The 19,502-nt window shown below is 41.5% G+C and overlaps 1 protein-coding gene across 3 annotated transcripts in view; it reads right to left on the minus strand.

Moving 5' to 3' along the window:
• CTDP1 (CTD phosphatase 1) overlaps nucleotides 1-18,815 on the minus strand; it is a 106,333-nt gene extending 87,518 nt beyond the window's left edge. The window contains exons 1-5 of one of the 3 annotated variants that reach the window (XM_086743135.1): nucleotides 18,659-18,815; nucleotides 5,938-6,021; nucleotides 3,228-3,321; nucleotides 1,715-1,843; nucleotides 238-388 (exon numbers count right to left, since the gene is read on the minus strand). In XM_086743135.1, the coding sequence (XP_086599261.1) occupies nucleotides 238-388; nucleotides 1,715-1,843; nucleotides 3,228-3,321; nucleotides 5,938-5,978 (415 nt within the window). In that variant the 5' untranslated portion in view covers nucleotides 5,979-6,021; nucleotides 18,659-18,815. Of the gene's footprint in view, nucleotides 1-237; nucleotides 389-1,714; nucleotides 1,844-3,227; nucleotides 3,322-5,937; nucleotides 6,022-18,167; nucleotides 18,614-18,658 lie in introns of those variants that run through there. The other 2 variants (XM_086743133.1, XM_086743136.1) reach the window with 2 other exon arrangements.
• Between the last annotated feature and the right edge of the window lie 687 nt (nucleotides 18,816-19,502).

Below are 19,502 nucleotides of genomic sequence, written 5' to 3' on the forward strand. Positions count from 1 at the left end.
TGGGAAACAAAGCACATGTCTGATGGGAAAAAAAAAAAAAAAAAAAGATTACTTCTAAAATTACAGGCCATACAGGCACTGCTTTGTAAATGAGCCAAGAATTCTGCTTACAGGACTATTTAGGAAGTGTTTTTGCACAAAATAAAGAACAAGTACTTGACAACAACCACACAAAGAAAACTAGCATACCAGTATGAAGGCTGATTATGTAAATATTAAATGTAACATACTACTCACCTGCAATTGTATGCGCATACAGTCTGCTGCCAAAAGTAAAAACATGTAGTTCATACAGCTTTGCAATTTTCTCCAGAAATTCCTTACAATGGGGACGCAAACGAGTATGCAACATAGGCTCACCTCGACCTAACTGGAAATGAAAAATTCCCTGGAAGAAAAAGTATGTTTCATATTATCAAAATACTAAACAAAATGACAGCATTCCAGAAGTGCCCTCTTCCATCACTTCCACTACTTCCATTCGGTCTGACTAGGCTAAACCAAGTTTTGCCCACAAAGATTATGTGGATGAATAAAATCCAAAGCACATTTTTGCCCTGTGCCAGGTAGTTCAACACTAATTTCTTCAAATGCAGGAAGCTGCACAGTTGAAAAGTTTATGATCAAGGTAACTTTCATTCAAATCTTTACTTATGGCAAATAAATCTGAAAAAAGCAACTGGAGAAATTTCTCAGAAAGTTCAAGATTTCACTCCCATCAGTGCTACTCAGTGACCTTCACTCAGATTAGTTTCAGTACATAGTGAGCTCAGAGAAAGACTTTGTTGGATGAAAAAGTATTATGTCTATGGAAACATACCACCAGACAGCACACCAGAAAGGAAGTTTGCAGATAAAGATCTCAGTTAAAAATCCCAAAATATTTTTTAAAAATGTTTCTTCAAGCCACACATTTATACAGATGAAGACACAGACTTCTAAATACACAAAGTTTTTTAATCTTTAAGCTGAATATTCACTGTTCCCCTTCCTCTCAATTACAAAGTACATTTACAGCTCGTTTTTTGCTAGTAGGTGTGAACACACGCTGAACCTATTGGACATGAGAGAATGAGGAATAAAGAGGAACTAAGCAACTACAGTTTGCATAACAGGAGTTTGAATTTGCATCCTCCTGTACAAGACACTGTAAACACATTCCAACATGCTTCTTGTTTTGAAGTTTCCAAATTGGAAATAATACAAGCCCATAGTCCCTATCAGTTCGAGGACAAGTGTTTCATGAAGAAATTAAACAGCAACATCCAAACTCCCTCCCAAAAAATGAAACTGAAGAAGAAATTCACTAGACTTGTTAATGGAATAACAGACACAGTAACACATAATGAATTACTATTCGAAGTCCTATATCTGCCTCATACTTACAGGGGTTAAAAGTTTCATTACTGAGTACTCAACTTGTGAACTACATAGAGGAAGGAAAGCAGATACTAAAAGTAGCTACCCAAAACTTCTCACTTAAAGTGACTGGAATGAAAAAGTACAAGAAAGCATAAACGGAAGAAAGAAAACCATCAATTTTCACTTAGAGGAAAAAAAAAGGAACATACTTCATAAGACTTGTCATTTTCTGTTATTCTTCAACTAAAATTTTACCTAACCACAGAATGTTTTCTTAAAGAATGATAATCTAAATATTGTTAGAAATATTCCTGTTGTTACTTTGGACTGAAAGTTAACACCAAATACTCACCTTATTAGACATTTGTTGACAGTGCTGTTCTGTAGTATGTATCAATGTCTGGTCCAAATCTACCATGAGCACCAATTTTCGATTTCGATGTAGTCGCTGTTGATCTTCTCTTCCTAGCTGCTCAGCTTGCTGTAACAAAAATGTTCACAACTAAGCTTGACTTAGAAAAATAAATTAGGTTTATTCCCCTTGTGTATTGTAAACTTGAGAAGAAGTTCTGCTACAAACTAACTGCATAAGAAATGATGCTTCAACATAACTGTAGTGATGGCAGCTTTGTCAGCAATTAACACTTAAAATTAATAAACTCAACAGAACAACTTCCAAATTTAATAAATAAGTAACCACTGAATTAATTTAAGGCAAAGTCTTGAGAGGAAATAGCAGTAGCTTCAGGGTACACAAAGGACAAGTTCATCAGGAGGTCTCAAAATTCTGGCTGCTCCGTTCAGCCATTTTGTACCAATTAGGTACAATATGTCTGACAACACTAGGCTGAGTATAAAACTGAAGCTGCTAATGACAGAAATGATTATAACTGTCAGCCTGAGCTTAAAGAGAATATGCCTTCATAAATAATAAGATTATGGAATATATCATTCTTTGTGGGCACTGATACCAAAGATCTATTACACTCCAGTAAATCTGAGTTGAAGTTTATTGCTTTTGTGCATATTTACAAACTTTCAAAGTACTACTTCTTTGTTCACTTTAACCACTTCTGATAGCAAGTGGCAGCGTTCACCACCGCACAGCTAAACTTAAAAGCAGGAGTCAAGTGCAAACTGCCCTTTGAAACACTATTCTATGATGAGGACACTCTAGCTGCTTATATCTTCACAATTCTTCCCATTGGTATTCTTTGAAGAGTTACCAATTAAAAAAAAAAAAAAAAAAAAAGCAAGCAGCAACATAAAAAAGTAAAAAAAAAAAGATCAAGTTGGTAAGGAAGATAAATAGAATGTTTATCTTCAAACTAAATATGCTTTTTCCACTAAAGAAACTGAAGGATGAAGCAAGCATATTTTGTTAATTCAGTTGAATGGAATATTTGAAACAATGAAATTAATTTAACATACAGGTAAGCTGCAAACAAACTAGCTTTACTGTATTTAGTAGGATCAATTTCAAGGTGAAGAGTGAAGCTAGGTTTCAAAGACATCGCAAGCTTTGAACACATTTCAACCAGTGGAAACCGAACTTCCCACAAACTGCTCATTCTTACAGACAAAAGCATTAAAGTAGTAAGTTTTCAGGCTGCTGTCACAGAAGTGCCATCTTTTCAGTGCACAGCTCTAAAAAGACACTATAAAACCAGATAACAATCAATCTGCATTAGGGTAAACCCACAAAAACCTTGGGCTGCTGATGTTCAGGACCAAATTCCTGTGCAAAGGTAAGGCAAACTTCCTGTATGAAGTATATACAGCATTGAAAAAACTCCTATAATTAAGCTTCTCAACTGTGGAGCTGCAGTAAAAAGTATGAATAAAGAAAGCATGATGGTACTGACCTCAGAGCTAACTTTCAGTTCTGGGACACTGTGAACCATAGACACAGTCGCTGTGGATAATGGCACATTCTGCTTTCCGTTCTTACTTCGTAACCTAATCATGCAGGGAAAAAAAAAGCATCAAAAGAGAGAGTAACAGTTTAGTGAAAATTCAAACACACTAAAATCTGTAGTATCAAACTATGATTAATTATGATTAAAAAGAGCTATTTTGACCAATATAGTCTTTCAAATTCTTGTTAGTGCAAGTTATTGAACAAAACGGAGAGATCAAAACAGCTCACCATAAAAATCTTGCAAGAAGTCACTGTAATTAGTTATGCTTCCATATAATAGAAAACAATTACAAACTAAGTATAACTATCAAACCATTCAAATGTAAAGCTATTCCTTTCCATATTTTGCATTCACTCAACATACAACTATTTACTTTTCTCCAAGCCAGACTATGAAATAAATTTAAGCAAAGGATAGGCAAGGTTACTCTTTATGCATAGCAGAGTGACTTACATGCGACTGTTGCTTCAAGAAAAGCATACAAAAAAATCCTCATACATGTTTTTCCCTTCAGCACAAACAGAATGAGGTACTTCACGTGTGCGCGCCTGTATTTCTTTTATTTATATTATACATAGATACAGTCTTACTCATATACACATCCACAATACACATGTCTGTATACACAGATAAATATTAATACAGAGTAGATATCATCCTCATATATACACAAGAGAGTATGTGTGTGTATACACACAAGTATGAAATTCCTTGAAAACTGACTGAGTAACCCCACATAGCATCAGTATCAAGCTTCCAGCTTACACAGATGAATTTGTTGAGAACTCCGATACCTTGTTTACTTATGGTTCACCAACATTAAAAGTAGTACTGTACAAATTTTGTGCTATCTTATACATACATATCTTTTAATTCTCCCAAGTACCTGTCCTACCAAGGACAAAATTTGGTATTAGATCTAGGGAAAGAGTTAAACTTCATATAGTTTTCACTTTATGACAAACAAGCTCCTGAGGAAAAAAAAGTTACTGAGCTGTGTTGAGGAAGACGCAATCACAGACAGATATGCTTTTACTATTCCATAGTGTTTGGAAGCACTAATATGCAGAATTGAAACACAGATATTTCATTTGGTCCAAAGTTCACATGCACATTTGAGGAGCATCTTTCATCCTTTGCTTTGCTTCACTATTATCCTAACTTTTTGTTGGGTTTGTTGTTTTGCCAAACAATACTTGTTTACACAATATTAACAGTTAACTATTAATGAGAAGTTATGTCCAGCCACTAACTGGGCTACATATTGCATGACATTTCAACATTCAGACCACTTGCGCTAGTTTATGGGATAATGCTCACAAAATAGTTCTTAATAATTAGTATGAATTAAAATGAAACCAAGGTATTTCCTTCCAAATGAAATGAGCATGCAACGTTCATTTCTAAAATCCAGGCCACTATACAGTCCATTTTGTAAAACAGCTGTTGAATTAGTCATTTGATATGCATAAGAAACATTCTCTTTACCAACTGTATTACCAATGAGACAGAGCAAAAGAGAAAAATAATCACATTTTGAATTTGCTTTCTTTTTGGCCTAAGGCTTAAATTCCTTTAGTTCCATGGTAGAATACTTCACAAAAAAAATTGAAAACAGTTCTGAAGCATTAAATTGAATGCACTGGAGACAAGCTAGCTCCCATTCAGACACTGTACAAATGAAGCAAGGTCACATGAATGAGACTGATATTACCTGACAGCTATTTACACCTGCACAGATAAAACTCTCAGGTTTATTAAGCCACTGTTGACACACCTTACAACTCTTAATGTCAGTTCTGAGTACATAAAAGCAAAGCAGGATACACTGTGATGAAAATTTATGTCTGTATGCACACTCTTTACATGTTCTACCTAAGGCAGTAAGTCACCCTACATTTATCTCCACAGAAAGGCAGCATGCACATTTATGAAGTCATAAATTTGTAACACAAACTGTAACTCAAGTACCTACATGGCATCTTATTCACCCATACTCCTACTATGAACCCCTGGCACGGCTAAAAGGAAAGATAGTTCTAAACAATGTATCTGTGACTACAGTGACATATAAGAAGAAAGAGGGCACATATTTGAAATACTTCAGGATGGCAAAACAAGTGCCTTGTGTAAACAGCAAAAATAAATTAAGACATATTGCAACAGTAGCACAGATCTCACCTATTTCATCTTCATGTGCTGGTTTTATCCACAAGGAGCACTGATTCCTGCCTACAAGCAGCAATTTTTCAGTAAAGAAATATACTTTATTAAATGATTACACTATTAATAATGTAATAAAGAATTAATATGTTCAGACCACTCAACTTTAAGCAACAATTTAATGAGTCAATCTCTCCCTCTCTCATGTGAAAGAGTGCTTTATGCTGAAATTTAACATTCAGAGGAAACTCCCTCTCAACTCTCAGGAGCACTATTAGGAGCACTCTGAGTAGACGTACTTACGTTAGACAGTCTGAATACTGTTCTCCCTCTCTACTAGTATCTACAATTTCACAGCTACTCTTATAGGTATGATTCACAACTACCAAGACTCAAAAGGGAGAAACAAAGCAGTAAATGAGAGAAGGAAGAGCCTGGATCCCTAATCACAAGGAAGGAGAAGTTGGAAAAAAGAGCTGAGAGTACTTACTGAGTTAAGTCCTGGCCACATTCTGCACACAAGCCCTTCATAACAACAGGATGGCTGCATCCTTCCAGTCTCACCAAGACAGCCCTGAAAAAGATGTAGTCATTCCATTTATTGCAGGTTGATTTCAGACACTTACATTAATGACTGCAGATTGAAAGAGTTCAAAGAATAATTTCTGGTTATGATTTGAATGCCAGCCCTTAAGATATATGCTTTTGCCCCAACATGATGAAAAAAGACACTAAGTATTCAAGTTAGAGTTCAAACCTTCAAAAGTCACCAAAACATTTATTTATATCAGTTTCTAATCTTAGTCTAGCAAAGAAGTTCAGTGTATTAACAAAAAAAAAAAAAAAAAAGCATTTTTTGTCCAGAAACAGTTTACATTCAATTAGATACAACTCCCAATTAATATGCTACTGAGCTACACAGTAATGAAAATTAGATCCTTCAGATTAAGCTTTTTTTAAAAAAAACAAACACTAGTAAGTACGTATAGTTCAGCTACTACAAAATTTCCTCAACTCTGTGACCATGAGCTACAACATCTCTCTAATATTTTAGAAAAATTTAAAAGTTAAGCAGCTTAAAAAAAAAAACCACCCCAAATCCAAGCTCTTTTATAAGCTGGTTGTAGTGTTTCTTCTTTGGCTTCAAATCTGCATTGAAATAAGCAGACAGCACCAGGAGGAAAGCCATTTTGCATGCTCAAATCTCTCATTCATATATTTGACTACTAAGCATTTGGGAATTCCAAAAGCAAATCCACTTTCCAAATGATGCCTGCAATTGCTTACTTCCAGTGTGTCACTCATTTCTCAATGACCTGGAGACTGATGACTCTACAAACAATGATTGAAGTTTATGCCCATGCTGAGGATTTTTTCCTCTTTGAGAGTAAAAACTAGATTTAGGTCAGGTTTATTTAAAGAAAAGTCTTTACAAGCCATCACACTACCAGTATTCCCATTTACAAAAGTGCAGGTCTATTCCTTTCTCACTGGCAATCATCACCTGCTTGGAAATTACAGCCCTTCTTCCTGCATAAGCATTTTAGATCTCATTTTTTTAAACATGGTATGTATTTCACAGAGAACAAATAATGAATAGTCAGTCTTCATTTTGTACAAGAACTGCACAAGAGACAAGCTATTTCTGTAGCCCTTCACTATAGGCAATTGATTGTTTGATTATTTAGCTCTCCTCTCATCCCTCTAGGTTTACATTAGTTCATTTGACTCTTCACTGTTCTCCCGCCTTCCTTTGACAATATGCCTGTCTCACTGTCTTCTACTTTGATTCATTGCTAAGCTCCATTTTTAGGCTACTGATGACACTAACGACCGTGTCAGAATTGCTTATCGTCAACTTATGTTTGGTGTATGAACCTGAAATTATAGATACCTAAAAGGCCAAAAAAACCCCCATGATATGAGCTACACAAATGTGTATAAGAGTTCACAATGACTGAGTTTTTACCCCAATTTAATTAGTTTTCAGTAGTTCAGGAAAAAAAAGTCTTTTGATGCCAGCTTAGAAGCCAAAATATCTTCAGACATTCTCTACTTTGCATCTTAGGTAACATCACACTCCAGGAATGTGACAGGAAGAGCTGGTACACTCTTGGGCTGCAGTATGATTCAAATTAGGACATTTAAGAGTTTCTGCTCACGTATAGGTAAACATCACCTCATCCTTTTATTTTACCGAGCAGAGATTCTTAAATAAATTAGAACTCTAACTTTCTTATATCAATATTGACCCTGAACAGCACCTCTACACCTTATCACACACCACACAGCACTGCTAAATACCAGTTCTGCCCCTGCACATTTAAATATGATCAGAACACCTAATTTTATGATGCTTGCTGGAGATAAAAAGTACATTATGCCAAGCCCTCTGTCATACAATTATCTGCAATGATGTTTCACCCAAAGGGCTGAGGAAGAACTCCAGAACACCAGTAAACTTCTGAGCATCATACAACCAAGCTGGTGAAGTTTCAAGTACAACTTAAGCAGGCTTCTCCCAGGGTAAAAATCCAAATAACTCACATACTACTTAATGCTCCAGAAAGAACGACTGAACTCTACTAAATTTTAGCACATACTAAAGGGAATATGCTATGGAACAAGCATGGAACTCAAGTAAAATTACTTTTGTGAATTTCTGATCTGGAAACATTCAACAGTAAAATGAAGTGAGAGATTTTCAAAATATAATGGCCAAGACCCAAGACAATTACCAGGCAAGAGATATCTCAATCAAAGCGTGCACTTTTAAATGGCTGCATATACCAAACAAGGTTTTAGGTTTCTGCTTGTTCTCTTCTCTGGATCATAAGTGAAACTTGCTTAAAGAACAGAGCCACTCCCTACTCCATTTCTGGAGAGAAGAAACATCTCCCCTCGACCCGCCCCCCCCCCCCCAATCTGAAGAATTACAATACATTCTACTGCTGGCAGCATTAAGAGCATCTTCCTCTTTCTCTCCCAACTTCTGCAGGACCCATCTGCTGATAAGCAGAGCTCATCAGCTACTTCAACAATGACGTTACAAGGAAAACTGCCAAAAGATGCAAAAACCTTCTCCAGTTTTACAAACTGTCACAACTGCACAAGCGAGGCAGGCACTGGGGAAGAGCCACTGGGATGTGAAAGGTACACATTTTTTGGGATGTGGGGCTGCAGAGGGGGTTGATCATTCCAACACCCATCCTGATAGCCAAAGGACTGCAACAAGACAGCAAACTGCCCACACTGTTTCTTTTAAGTAAAAAAATACAACGGGATTTCAGTGAAACTTGAACAAGTAAATAAGGAAATCCACTCTAGGAACTTAATTCTTTCCAGATGTGCTTGTAAATAAGAAACAGAGACACTAGGTGTGCCATTATAGCAAAATTGTATTTTTGTTGCAACTATCATGGGTAGGGACAGACAATTACTAACAGCCACAGGATGCAGATGACAATAAGCCCATCCCTATTCTTCCTGCACTTCCACACTTACATATTTAGGCTGTTTCAAAACAAGTGTTTTAACAGTATCTGCTTTCAATCAGCAGCATTGGAAAGAAAAAAAGAAAAAGAAGTTTTCATGAAATATAATATGAGTATTTTGCTTTTATTAACAGAGGAAGTCAATGCCTTTGCCAATTCTAAGGCCTCATCATTAGTGCTAAGGACTATTTCAGTACCTTGGGAGGCAGAAGAACTGACTAGTCCTATACACATTTGCTGCTGGGTTTGGAGAGTCAAAGCAGCTGACAGAGGCATCAAGCAAAGGTTACTGATGGGAAAAGATTAATAGTACAAATGTTTTTACAAACAAGGCTAAGACTGGGGCAGGGCACTTTCAACAACTCAAATTTTCTCCCCACAGTAACTAGACCACTTCATTGGCATTTATCTTAGCTATCTGTTTAAGACTGGCTTGAACATCTCCATGGCATGGAGAAGTAAGTTTTATTTCATAGAATCATAGAATGGTTAGGGTTGGAAGGGACCTTCAAAGGTCATCTAGTCCAACCCCCCTGCAAGGAGCAGGGACATCCCCGACTAGATCAGGTTGTTCAGAGCCTCATCCAGCCTGGCCTTGAACGTTTTCAGAGATGGGGCCTCCACCACCTTTCTGGGCAACCTGTTCCAGTGTTCTATAACTCGCATCGTAAAAATTTTTTTCCTAATTTCTAATCTAAATCTACCCCCCTCTATTTTAAAACCATTACCCCTCGTTCTATCACAACAGGCCCTACTAAACAGCCTTTCCCCATCTTTCCTGTAGGCCCCCTTGAGGTACTGGAAGACCGCTATCAAGTCTCCCCGGAGCCTCCTCTTCTCCAGGCTGAACAGCCCCAACTCTCTCAGCCTGTCCTCATAAGAGAGGTGCTCCAGCCCTTTTATCATCTTTGTGGCCCTCCTCTGGACCTTCTCCAACTGGTCCATGTCCTTCTTGTGCTGGGGGCTCCAGAACTGGACACAGTACTCCAGGTGGGGTCTCACCAGGGCAGAGGAGAGGGGGAGAATCACCTCCCTCGACCTGCTGGCCACGCTTTTCTTGATGCAGCCCAGGATGCGGTTGGCCTTCTGGGCCGCAAGGGCGCATTGCCTGCTCATGTTAAGCTTCTCATCCACCAGCACTCCCAAGTCCTTCTCCTCAGGGCTGCTCTCAATCCATTCCCCGCCCAGCCTGTATTTGTGCCTGGGATTGCCATGACCCAGGTGCAGGACCTTGCACTTGGCCTGGTTGAACTTCATGAGGTTGGCACGGGCCCACCTCTCCAGCCTGTCAAGGTCCCTCTGGATGGCATCCCTCCCTTCCAGCGTGTTGACGGCACCACACAACTTGGTGTCGTCGGCGAACTTGCTGAGGGTGCACTCTATCCCACTGTCCATGTCGCCCAGCACGGACCCCTGAGGGACGCCACTCGTGACCAGTCTCCACATGGACATTGAGCCGTTGACCACCACTCTCTGAGTGCGGCCATCCAGCCAACTCCTTATCCACCGAGTGGTCCGTCCATCAAACCCATGTCTCTCCACCTTATCCAAACATCTCTTAACCTTCTCCATTAGAACACCACACTTAAGCAATCATGGTCCCTTTGTACTTCTCATTTTATTCACTATTTGGAAGAGGCTTATTGCAGGATGTAGAATCCTCAGGTCTAACAGCTTCCTCTCCTCCTTTCCCTTTTTGGATACTGTGGCAAACTTTTATCTTGACACTACCTTCTGCATATGTTTTCTTCAGACTGGGTGTTACACTTATACAGGAAAATTTACTAACTCTTAACACCCTTAAAAGCAATTATGAACAAGATCATCATAAATCATGCAGCAGCATTCAAACCAAGGAGCAGCAGCTCCACATTTAGCAACAGCCACGTGACATCGCATGCTGTCGAGAGACCCAAAGCATCACACAAGCCCAGAATCCCAACACACACTCTGAAAGCAGAGTGCAACAGTTTAGAAAGCTGCTCAGCATATAAAGGGGAAGTATTCTAAACAGCTGGGAAGTTAACTAAGTTCCCTTCTTGTTTAGCGATGCCTTCCTTGGCTAGAACTGCTCATCTACCCTCTCTCCTCTGAATGGGTATTCACACAGTTCACTCCACTAAGCTTGGACTGAGACCTTTTGCCTTACACACCAGCTGAACGCTGCGAAGTTTTACATGTAACTTCTAAAGTAGGAAGCACTACAACACAAACAAACGGGCATTATTCAGTTCTATTCTAAGTGTCTAGATCTCTGCCTTATTCTACAGTTTTTCTCAAAACATTTGTAGAAAGGTAATTTTTTTTTTTTTTAAAGATTATTAGTGAAATAGTGGCCTGGCAGTATCCCACCTTTCCTTTAAAAAAGGACATACTAGAAAAAAAATTGATGTATTTGTATTCCACACAAAGTAAAAAAGTCCTTCTGGATCTAGATGGTTCTGATGAATGGTATCTTGCATAAATCATCCAGCACCAACCCAGTTACCCTAAATCTAAATAATTTCAGTTCCATCAGATGACTAAAGAAAAATTCTCTTCCCATTGCACCGGAAAGAGCACAAAATATTTGCTATTTGTTTAAAAAACAGGTTTTTCTATTGGCGTCTTTTTTTTTTCCCAACATCAGAAAAGACACAGTGTGGTCTCACAAATGCCATATGAACTTCATTCTTCCTCATTTATTTTCATCAACAGGCTAGTCTGAGGCCAGAAGTAGTTTCTACTGACTGGAAACAATGGTTCATCCTTTCATACATGCAGCACTTCTTCATTAGAAGCAGGGACATAGATTCTGAAGGAAAACATACAGTTGTTGAGCACTGTTATAACATCCTGCAAAGTATGGTGAGAAATTCTCATACAGGTTCCAGAGTACACATTACATATGGCAGCACTTTCTTGTCCACACCATAAAGGGGCAACCTTTCCATGCTCTGGTAAGTCTCTCCTCTAGTAACAGTATCTATCCCTCCCCTACATTTCAAGGGCAAGATTTCTAATTCCGTAGGTTGAGATTTAGCAAAACAAAACCTAGAAAAAAAAAGTATAATCAAGATTCTTGAACTGAAACCTCTAATGCAGTACTATCTGCTTTCACAGTCATTTTATGCTCCCCATATATGTTAAGATGCAACTGCTGCAAATTCAACTGTCCACATGCACTATAAGACCTTAGATAACCTTTAATTAACATTTTTAACTACACAAAACAGATATTCATAAGAATCTTTTAAGTGACAACTTGCAATAAATTGTTTATTATCATTCTCAACAGGAGATCCCAAAATGAAAGCCTGGTAGCTCTTTACTGACCCTTCAGCCCCAAATGGAGACTTACTATAAAAAGTATTCTTATATACTTTTGGTAATGTTTAAGAATTTCCAATATCACCTCATATTCATTTCTATTTAGTGAGTTCAAATGCTGCATTATCAAATTACCCAAGGACAGTCTTCCACTGGGTAAGACTGACTTTAAAAATCCGGATGGCTGGGACCCCTACTAGGGCCAGCCCTTAAGTTAACACCAGACATGCAGACATCAAATCAGAAAGGTCCACGCAGGCATGCAAGTTGTACTACTAAGATTTCTCAAAGGAAAAAACAACTTTTAGGTCAAGATAGAAACTTTTAAGACAAATAGAAGAAAAAGTCTTGTCTCTCTCTTCCTCAAATTTTTCAAGTCCTTTCCAGTTCAAAGGGCTAGGTACTGTGCAGCACAAAAATTAAAGGTCTCATTGTGGCCCTCCAGTCAGAATTTTTGTCCATACATTTTCTCTTCAGAAGACTATTTGTTTTACAATTAAGGAAAACCATGTGGCAGTTTCAGTGAAGAAATAACATGCATATTTGCCTTTGAAAGAGACTGATTTCTAAACAGCTCTAGTATTGAAGTAAAGCTCAAAAATACAGTAAAGAAACTAGACACCAATTAAATAAAAATCCATTACAATTTAGGTAAAAGCAAAACCAATTCCCAGCATAGACAACTACAAACATATACATGCTTTAAAGTGAGCTATAACCAGCTTGTAGTTCTACAACAGGATGCATAAACTAGTCTTACTCTGTCTGCTGGCCCATGGGATTCTACATGCACTGAAATACAGTGGCAAAGACCTTGAGTTCAAGTAAGATGAGCAACTTACAGTGAGAACTCAGAGCAGAAAATCTCCTGGTTTGGGAGAAACTTTGTAAGGATAAAAGCAATGTGTAAGGATAAAAGCAAGGTGTTACTAAAGACTACCATACAAAATGCCATATGGGACATACACAAGCTCAATAATGTTATTTCCCAGTGTCAACATGTCATTTATCCCCCTAATGACTCTACTGTCATTCATAAAACCACTTTGATCTGACCTAAATACAGGCTACTGTTAAAAGGATAAATCGTCCTCCCATTCCCTGCTGTTGGGGCAACTGCTGCAGCAACTGGACAAAGCAAGGGAATTGACCAGTAGGGACGATTTCACAGGAGCTTGGGTGGGAAGAAAAGAAAGGAGAAGGAAAAAAAAAAAAAAAAAAAAGCCATCTTTAGCTACATGATTTCCAACACCCAACTCAATGCAAGCTGGGGACACACAGAAGTGTGAGTGCCCCTTCTAGCCAACTCTCATATTAGCCTGAAGCAATCATGAAACCATGGCCTAAGGAAGCCATACCAAGAAGAACTGCAGACAGAAGGCTGCTATAACCACACCACTCATAACTTCCGAGCCTGATGCATGTCTCCAACCAAACCCAAGTGAGCAGCTTGGTTCTCTTAGATAAGAAAGTTCCTACAAGTTTTGTCAAAACAGATGGTCACATAAAGAAAAGAGACTTTGTACTCTACCATTCAGTGCTATTAGCTATAGTGTGAGCTGCCAACTCATTAGGCGCCAGAGAACTAGGAAGAAGAGAAAAAGGCAGCAATGAAGGATGGAAACTCCTCATTTAGAACTTGGATCTCTTTCAATATCAAACTCAACCAAACGCAAGACACATGCACTAAAAAGCAGGCTTCCTTAGTATTACCAGTATATGACCGAAAGGAGAGAGGAGCGGGGGGAGGGGGGGGGGGGAAGGGGGGGGAAGATACACAGGAAACAGGTCAGAAAGATGCATACCAAAACTTACTATAAAAAAAAAAAAAAAAGGAATGAATCAAAGAGTAAAGAGGAATTAGGCAAGAGAAGTAGTAAGCTGGGATTGTTAAGTGTTATTCAACAATTCTCATTGTTTAGCAATGAGGTTTTTTGTATACTTTAATAAGCTCATTAAATATTTGACATGATATTATGAAAACTTTTGTGTCTAACTGAAACAGTAAGTTGTTCATTACAGGTGTCATCACTTCAAAACAAACCGTAATTCACCAGCATTTTATTCCCCTTGAAGACTGTAAGATGAAAGGTATCGGGGTCCAGGGTTAAGTGTCCTTATCTTGGGTGGTAAACTAGACCTAGAGGCTCTGTGACATTAGATAACGAAAGGAAGATATATTCTTCAAATATATAATCAAGTTTTTGATTAAAAAGAGATGCCAAGTAACAACATATGAAAATCTACAGTTTTGGAGAACAATTTCCCACTTCTTTCCTGCTATCTTCTCCAAAAAAAAAAAAAAAAAAAACAACAAGTTTTGCTTCAGGTTTAAACAAGATTTCTATTACAACACTCATATATATTTTTTTTTCTGTACAAGAATGCAAGTTTTAGCTATTAAAGTGTGAAGTAAGACACAAAGCTACCCAGTTTAAATGTATAGGTAAAATATTTTGGAAGACTCTGCTAATATGAACCAAACAAAAGACTTTCAGTAGTCTATCCGACCAATAGGGTCTGAGAGGGGACAATCGTTTTGTATTAGAAACGCTCATGTAAATATTAACATAAAACAAAATACTGACCCAACCCAGAATCCTGACATACCTGTAGCAGCCTTAGAACAATTAACCTTGATGGGTAACTGGCATTAATAATAGACATAGCACTGCAGCAGTTTTTGACATTTGTTGCTCCTGCCACCCATAGAAATTATGCTTCATTAACATCAAAGTCCTTTCGTTAACTGCTTACCTTCATCACATGTGCTACATATGTGGAAAATTTCTTTGATGATCAAACTGACATAGAAAAAACTCAGCCAGTCACATTATTTATCCTCAGATAAAAAAGTTTAATCAACTTATGTTCTCATGTTCTAGTGAAAAGGAAAAATATTTGGAATAGAAACAGTATTTCTACAGTATTTAAGCACCTAACAAATATTCGCACTTATCTTTGGTTTACAGAGAATTTAGGGCTAAACTGACCAAATCCACTTTTTTAAAAGCAGCAAATGGTACCTACTACCCTGGATAGTTTGAATTAAAAAAAAAAAAAATTGTATGTTCTGAACAAATTTCGGCTATGTTACCTACCTTAATCACACCTGTATTTTAATACTGCACAACCTTAACATATATTTAAAGATTGCTGATAGGTAGTGAACTGTTATTATTTCCATTCCACAAAATGGGAAGCCACAGGCAAGAGATTAAATGCTCACAGAAAAAAAAAAAACCTTTTAAGTGACCAAAGAAATGCAGTTATGTCTCCAACTGCTGATCACCATTACCACCTTTAGGTCATGCTTCTTCTGCCTCTTCACTTGAGCTTTTCTTTTACATTCACCCAGTAAATACCATTACGGCATGCAATGGAGAATGCACACTAAACAGTCAGAACTCCAGAAGTATAACATCTAGCAATAGTCAATATTAAGAACTAACTTCTAGCAGTGCAAGATACAAATATTCTAGAAGCCAAGAACAACAGTAAAAGAACAGTATTTATTTTCTAATTATCTGTGCTGGTTTTTGCTGGGATTGAGTTAATTTTCTTCATAGTAGCCAGCATGGGGCTATGTTTTGGATTTGGAAACAGTGTTGACAGTACAGAGATGTTGTCATTACTGCTGAGCAGTGCTTACACAGAGTCAAGGCCTCTTCTGCCTCTCACACCACCCCACCAGCGAGTAGGCTGGGGGGTGCACAAGAAGTCAGGAGGGGACACAGCTGAGACAGCTGACCCCCAACTGGCCAAAGGGACATTCCAGAGCATATGACATCAAGCTCAGCATATAAAGTTGGGGGAAGAAGGAGGAAGGGAGGGACATTCGTAGCAATGGCATTTGTCTTCTCAAATAATCGTACCTATGATGGAGCCCTGGTTTCCTGGAGATGGCTAAACACTTGCCTGCTGCTGGGAAGTAGTAAACGAATTCCTTGGTTTGCTTTGCTTGTGTGTAAGGCTTTTGCTTTACCTATTAAATTATCTTTATCTCATGAGTATTCTCACTTTTACTCTTCTGATTCTCTCCCCTATCCCACCATGGCGGGAGTGAGTGAGTGGCTGTATGGTGCTTAGTTGCCAGCTGGAGTCACACCATGGTCTCAAAGCAACAACTTGCTAATTATAACCAAATGAGTCAAGACTAGACAAATCCAATAAAAGCACCGTATAAAAATCAATGTATTCAAGTCCTAAAGTTTACACTGAGCAAAGCTAAACCTAAAATGCTGCTATATCAAACCCGGCATATTTTAAATTGTTTACATTTACCATCTAAAGCCTTTTTTGCTTTGGCTTTCCTCCCAAGTGCTCAGCTAACATAATGAAAAGATAAAAAGATAACTTAATCTCCCCTTCCACTCAGCACTATCAAGATGAATTTCATCATGCACAGGGAGTTTTAAAATTTTAGTCTGTATTTTTAAGAAGTTTTTAGTCTAACCTAACATTTATGGTAACTTTGTTCTAAGTCAGGTATTAAAAGATGGCCTATGCTGTACCAGATACAATAGCAGAATGCTGATGTGGCACAAAAGGAAAGTCACAGTCTTATCTCAGAAAGATTAATACTCTCTGGAGCAAGAAAAAGACCGCTTATATCACCTCTGTAGCATCTTACACTACTGACTGATAAAAAAAAAAAGAAACAGATGAGTTTTTTTCCTGAATCTTTGAGAACACCTGCATACACAGATGTTTTACATGTACTGGTGATTTTCAACCAAGAAAGTTTAGGCCTGGCTGCACCCACCCAAAAAAAAAAAAAAAATCAAGAGAACTGCAATAAAAGAAAATAACTTTTTGTCATAAAACAGAGGAAGTAGAGTGTTTCAATGGTTTCCTGCTGAGGGAAAAAAATCTGCTTTTAGTACAGGGTAGCAGTCTATCAGCCCAATTTAACCTAGAAATCTGAGAGGTCCCATCTAACTATTAGCCATTTAAGAATTTAAAAGTTGACCAACATCCAGTCTTATCAAGAAAAAGCTATTGTTAAAATAGGCAAAAGCTCTCTCATTTAATCCTGTGCTGTTCAGAAAGTTCAGATTACACCATCTTGGTTCTATTTGTGAAGACTTATACATTAAAACGTCTACAGTATTAAAAGCATTTAAGCTGCCAATATTATATGTCTGGTATCTAGTAATTTTAAAATGTCTTGCCACAGTGCTGGCTCCTGTTAAAATGCCTTATATCAAGCAGGAAATGATCCTTTTGCTACACCTGAGTTTCGCACCAACCTAACAGTGAACTGCTTAAAAAAAAAAAAAAAAAAAAAAAGTATTTCCAAGCAGTTTTGTCTGCAAGAGCAGTTTGCAGGGAACTCCGAAACACGTGAAGGGGATGCTCAGCGCCCTGAGGTAGAGCTCATGACGAAGGACCCAGCTCTGAAACAAGGAACTGAAGCAGGATCTCTTGCCCCTCCCCAGCTTCCTCCTCCTCCTCGCACAGCTGCTTCCCATAGCGCACAGCTTAGGAGGAAGGGCCTTTCCCTCCCAGCAGTTACATGGCTGTGAGACGCAGAGCGGAGCAAGGCACGGCTTCACGACCCGCACCGGCCGCCGCGAAGGGGAAGCGGAGCTTAAGGACGGGGCAAGGCTGCCTGATACACACCGCCCCGCTACCGCCTGCGGTCGCCGGGAGCCGAGGAGAACGCGGTGCCGCCTTCCCGCCGCCAGAGAGGGAAGGGCGAGCGCCGGCCGCCCAGGCTGCAGGGCCCCGGCGAGTCCCCGCTCCCCGCGGCCGGGCCAGGCGCAAGCCGCCGTCCTTCCGGACGCCCCGCAGGGCGGGCAGGGGCGCTGGGCCCAACCCCCGTAGAAGAAGCGCGAAACCCGCGTCCCGGGGCAGCTCCCCCACGCTCCCGGGCTGCCCGCCTGCCCCCCGCCACCGCCGGCCCCGCACTCACCCGGGCGCGATGACCTGTCCGGGCCGCGCACACAGCTCCCGCACCACGCCGGGCCGCTCCGCTTTCAGCTTGCGCTCGGGGCCGCTCCGCTGCGGCCGGGTGCTGGCGCCGCTGGCAGCGGGAGACGGGGCGGCGGGGCCGGCGGCGGGGCGCGGGGAGGGCGGCAGCGGGGCGCACAGCGCCAGCACCGACCCGATCTGCACCGCCGCCCCCACCGACACCTTCCACTCCAGCAGCCGCAGCGGCCGCGGGCCCGGCGCCCGGATCTCCGTGATCACCCCCGCCAGGCCCTCCGCGCCGGGCCCGCCGCCCTTCTCCGCCTGCCCCTCCATCGCCCCGGCGGGGTTTCGGGGTGGGGGGGTGCGGAGTGGGGGACGCCGCTGTGGCAACACCCGCGCCGCCGCTGCGGGCCCAGCAGGCGGGGCAGAGCCTGGAGCTGCCGCCGAGGGGTTGGGGGGAGAGAGGGTGGGTGGGGGCGCCCCAATAGTCACCGGCGAGCGCCGACAGGCAGCGAGGTCACGGCCGTTCCGCGCAGGCGCCGTGCGCTGGGCGTCCGGCCGGGCTTAAAGGCATAGGCGCACCCAGCTCGCCTCGCGGGGGCGAGGCGGGGCTGAGGCGAGAGCGAAGAGGAAGAGGAAGAGGAGGAGGAGGAGGAGGAGGGAGCGAAGAGGAAGAGGAAGAGGAGGAGGAGGAGGAGGGGAAAACCCGCGTCCCGTCCCGTCCCGTCCCGTCCCGTCGCGTCGCCGCTCCCCTCTCCCACTCCGAACACGGTTCCGAGTCCGCGCGCGCCCTCACGGCGAGCTGCAAGGGAACGCGCGCGGGCGCGCGCGAACTACGGCTCCCGGCAGGCGGCGCGCGGGCCGGCCCCCCGGCCGCTGCGTGCCCCGCCCCCGGGGCGCGCGGGGCGGGCTGGACGTTGCCGTTCAGCCCCGGCGGGCGGGAAACGTGGCGGCGCGGGCGGGGGAGGCTGCGGCGGCTTCCGGGGGCCCGGCCCTTGCCTCTGCCGAGCCCGCGGCAGCTCCGCGCCGCTCTCCTCTCTCCCCCCGGGGAGGAGGGGCCGTGGGTGGCCGGCAGCCCCGAACTCGGAGGCAGGCGAGCCCGAGCACGTGGTGCCCGCCGCTACGCAAGCAAATCCCGACAGGGCCCTCCCCGGTGCTCCCCGCAGGCAGGGCCGGCTGGGCTGGCTGGAGCTGAGGCCTGAGGCGTGCCCAGGGGTGTGTGTGCATCTCCAGCAGAAGAGGCTGTGGGTGTGCTGCCCATCTGCTGCAGCCGTGTCGCAGAGTACAGTTATCTCTCCAGCCGCATGCCGAGGAGGGAGGCCTCGTGCTGTGTGGC

Source organism: Chlamydotis macqueenii, chromosome 2, assembly GCF_036417535.1.
Source record: "Chlamydotis macqueenii isolate bChlMac1 chromosome 2, bChlMac1.mat, whole genome shotgun sequence".
Lineage (NCBI taxonomy): Eukaryota > Metazoa > Chordata > Aves > Otidiformes > Otididae > Chlamydotis > Chlamydotis macqueenii.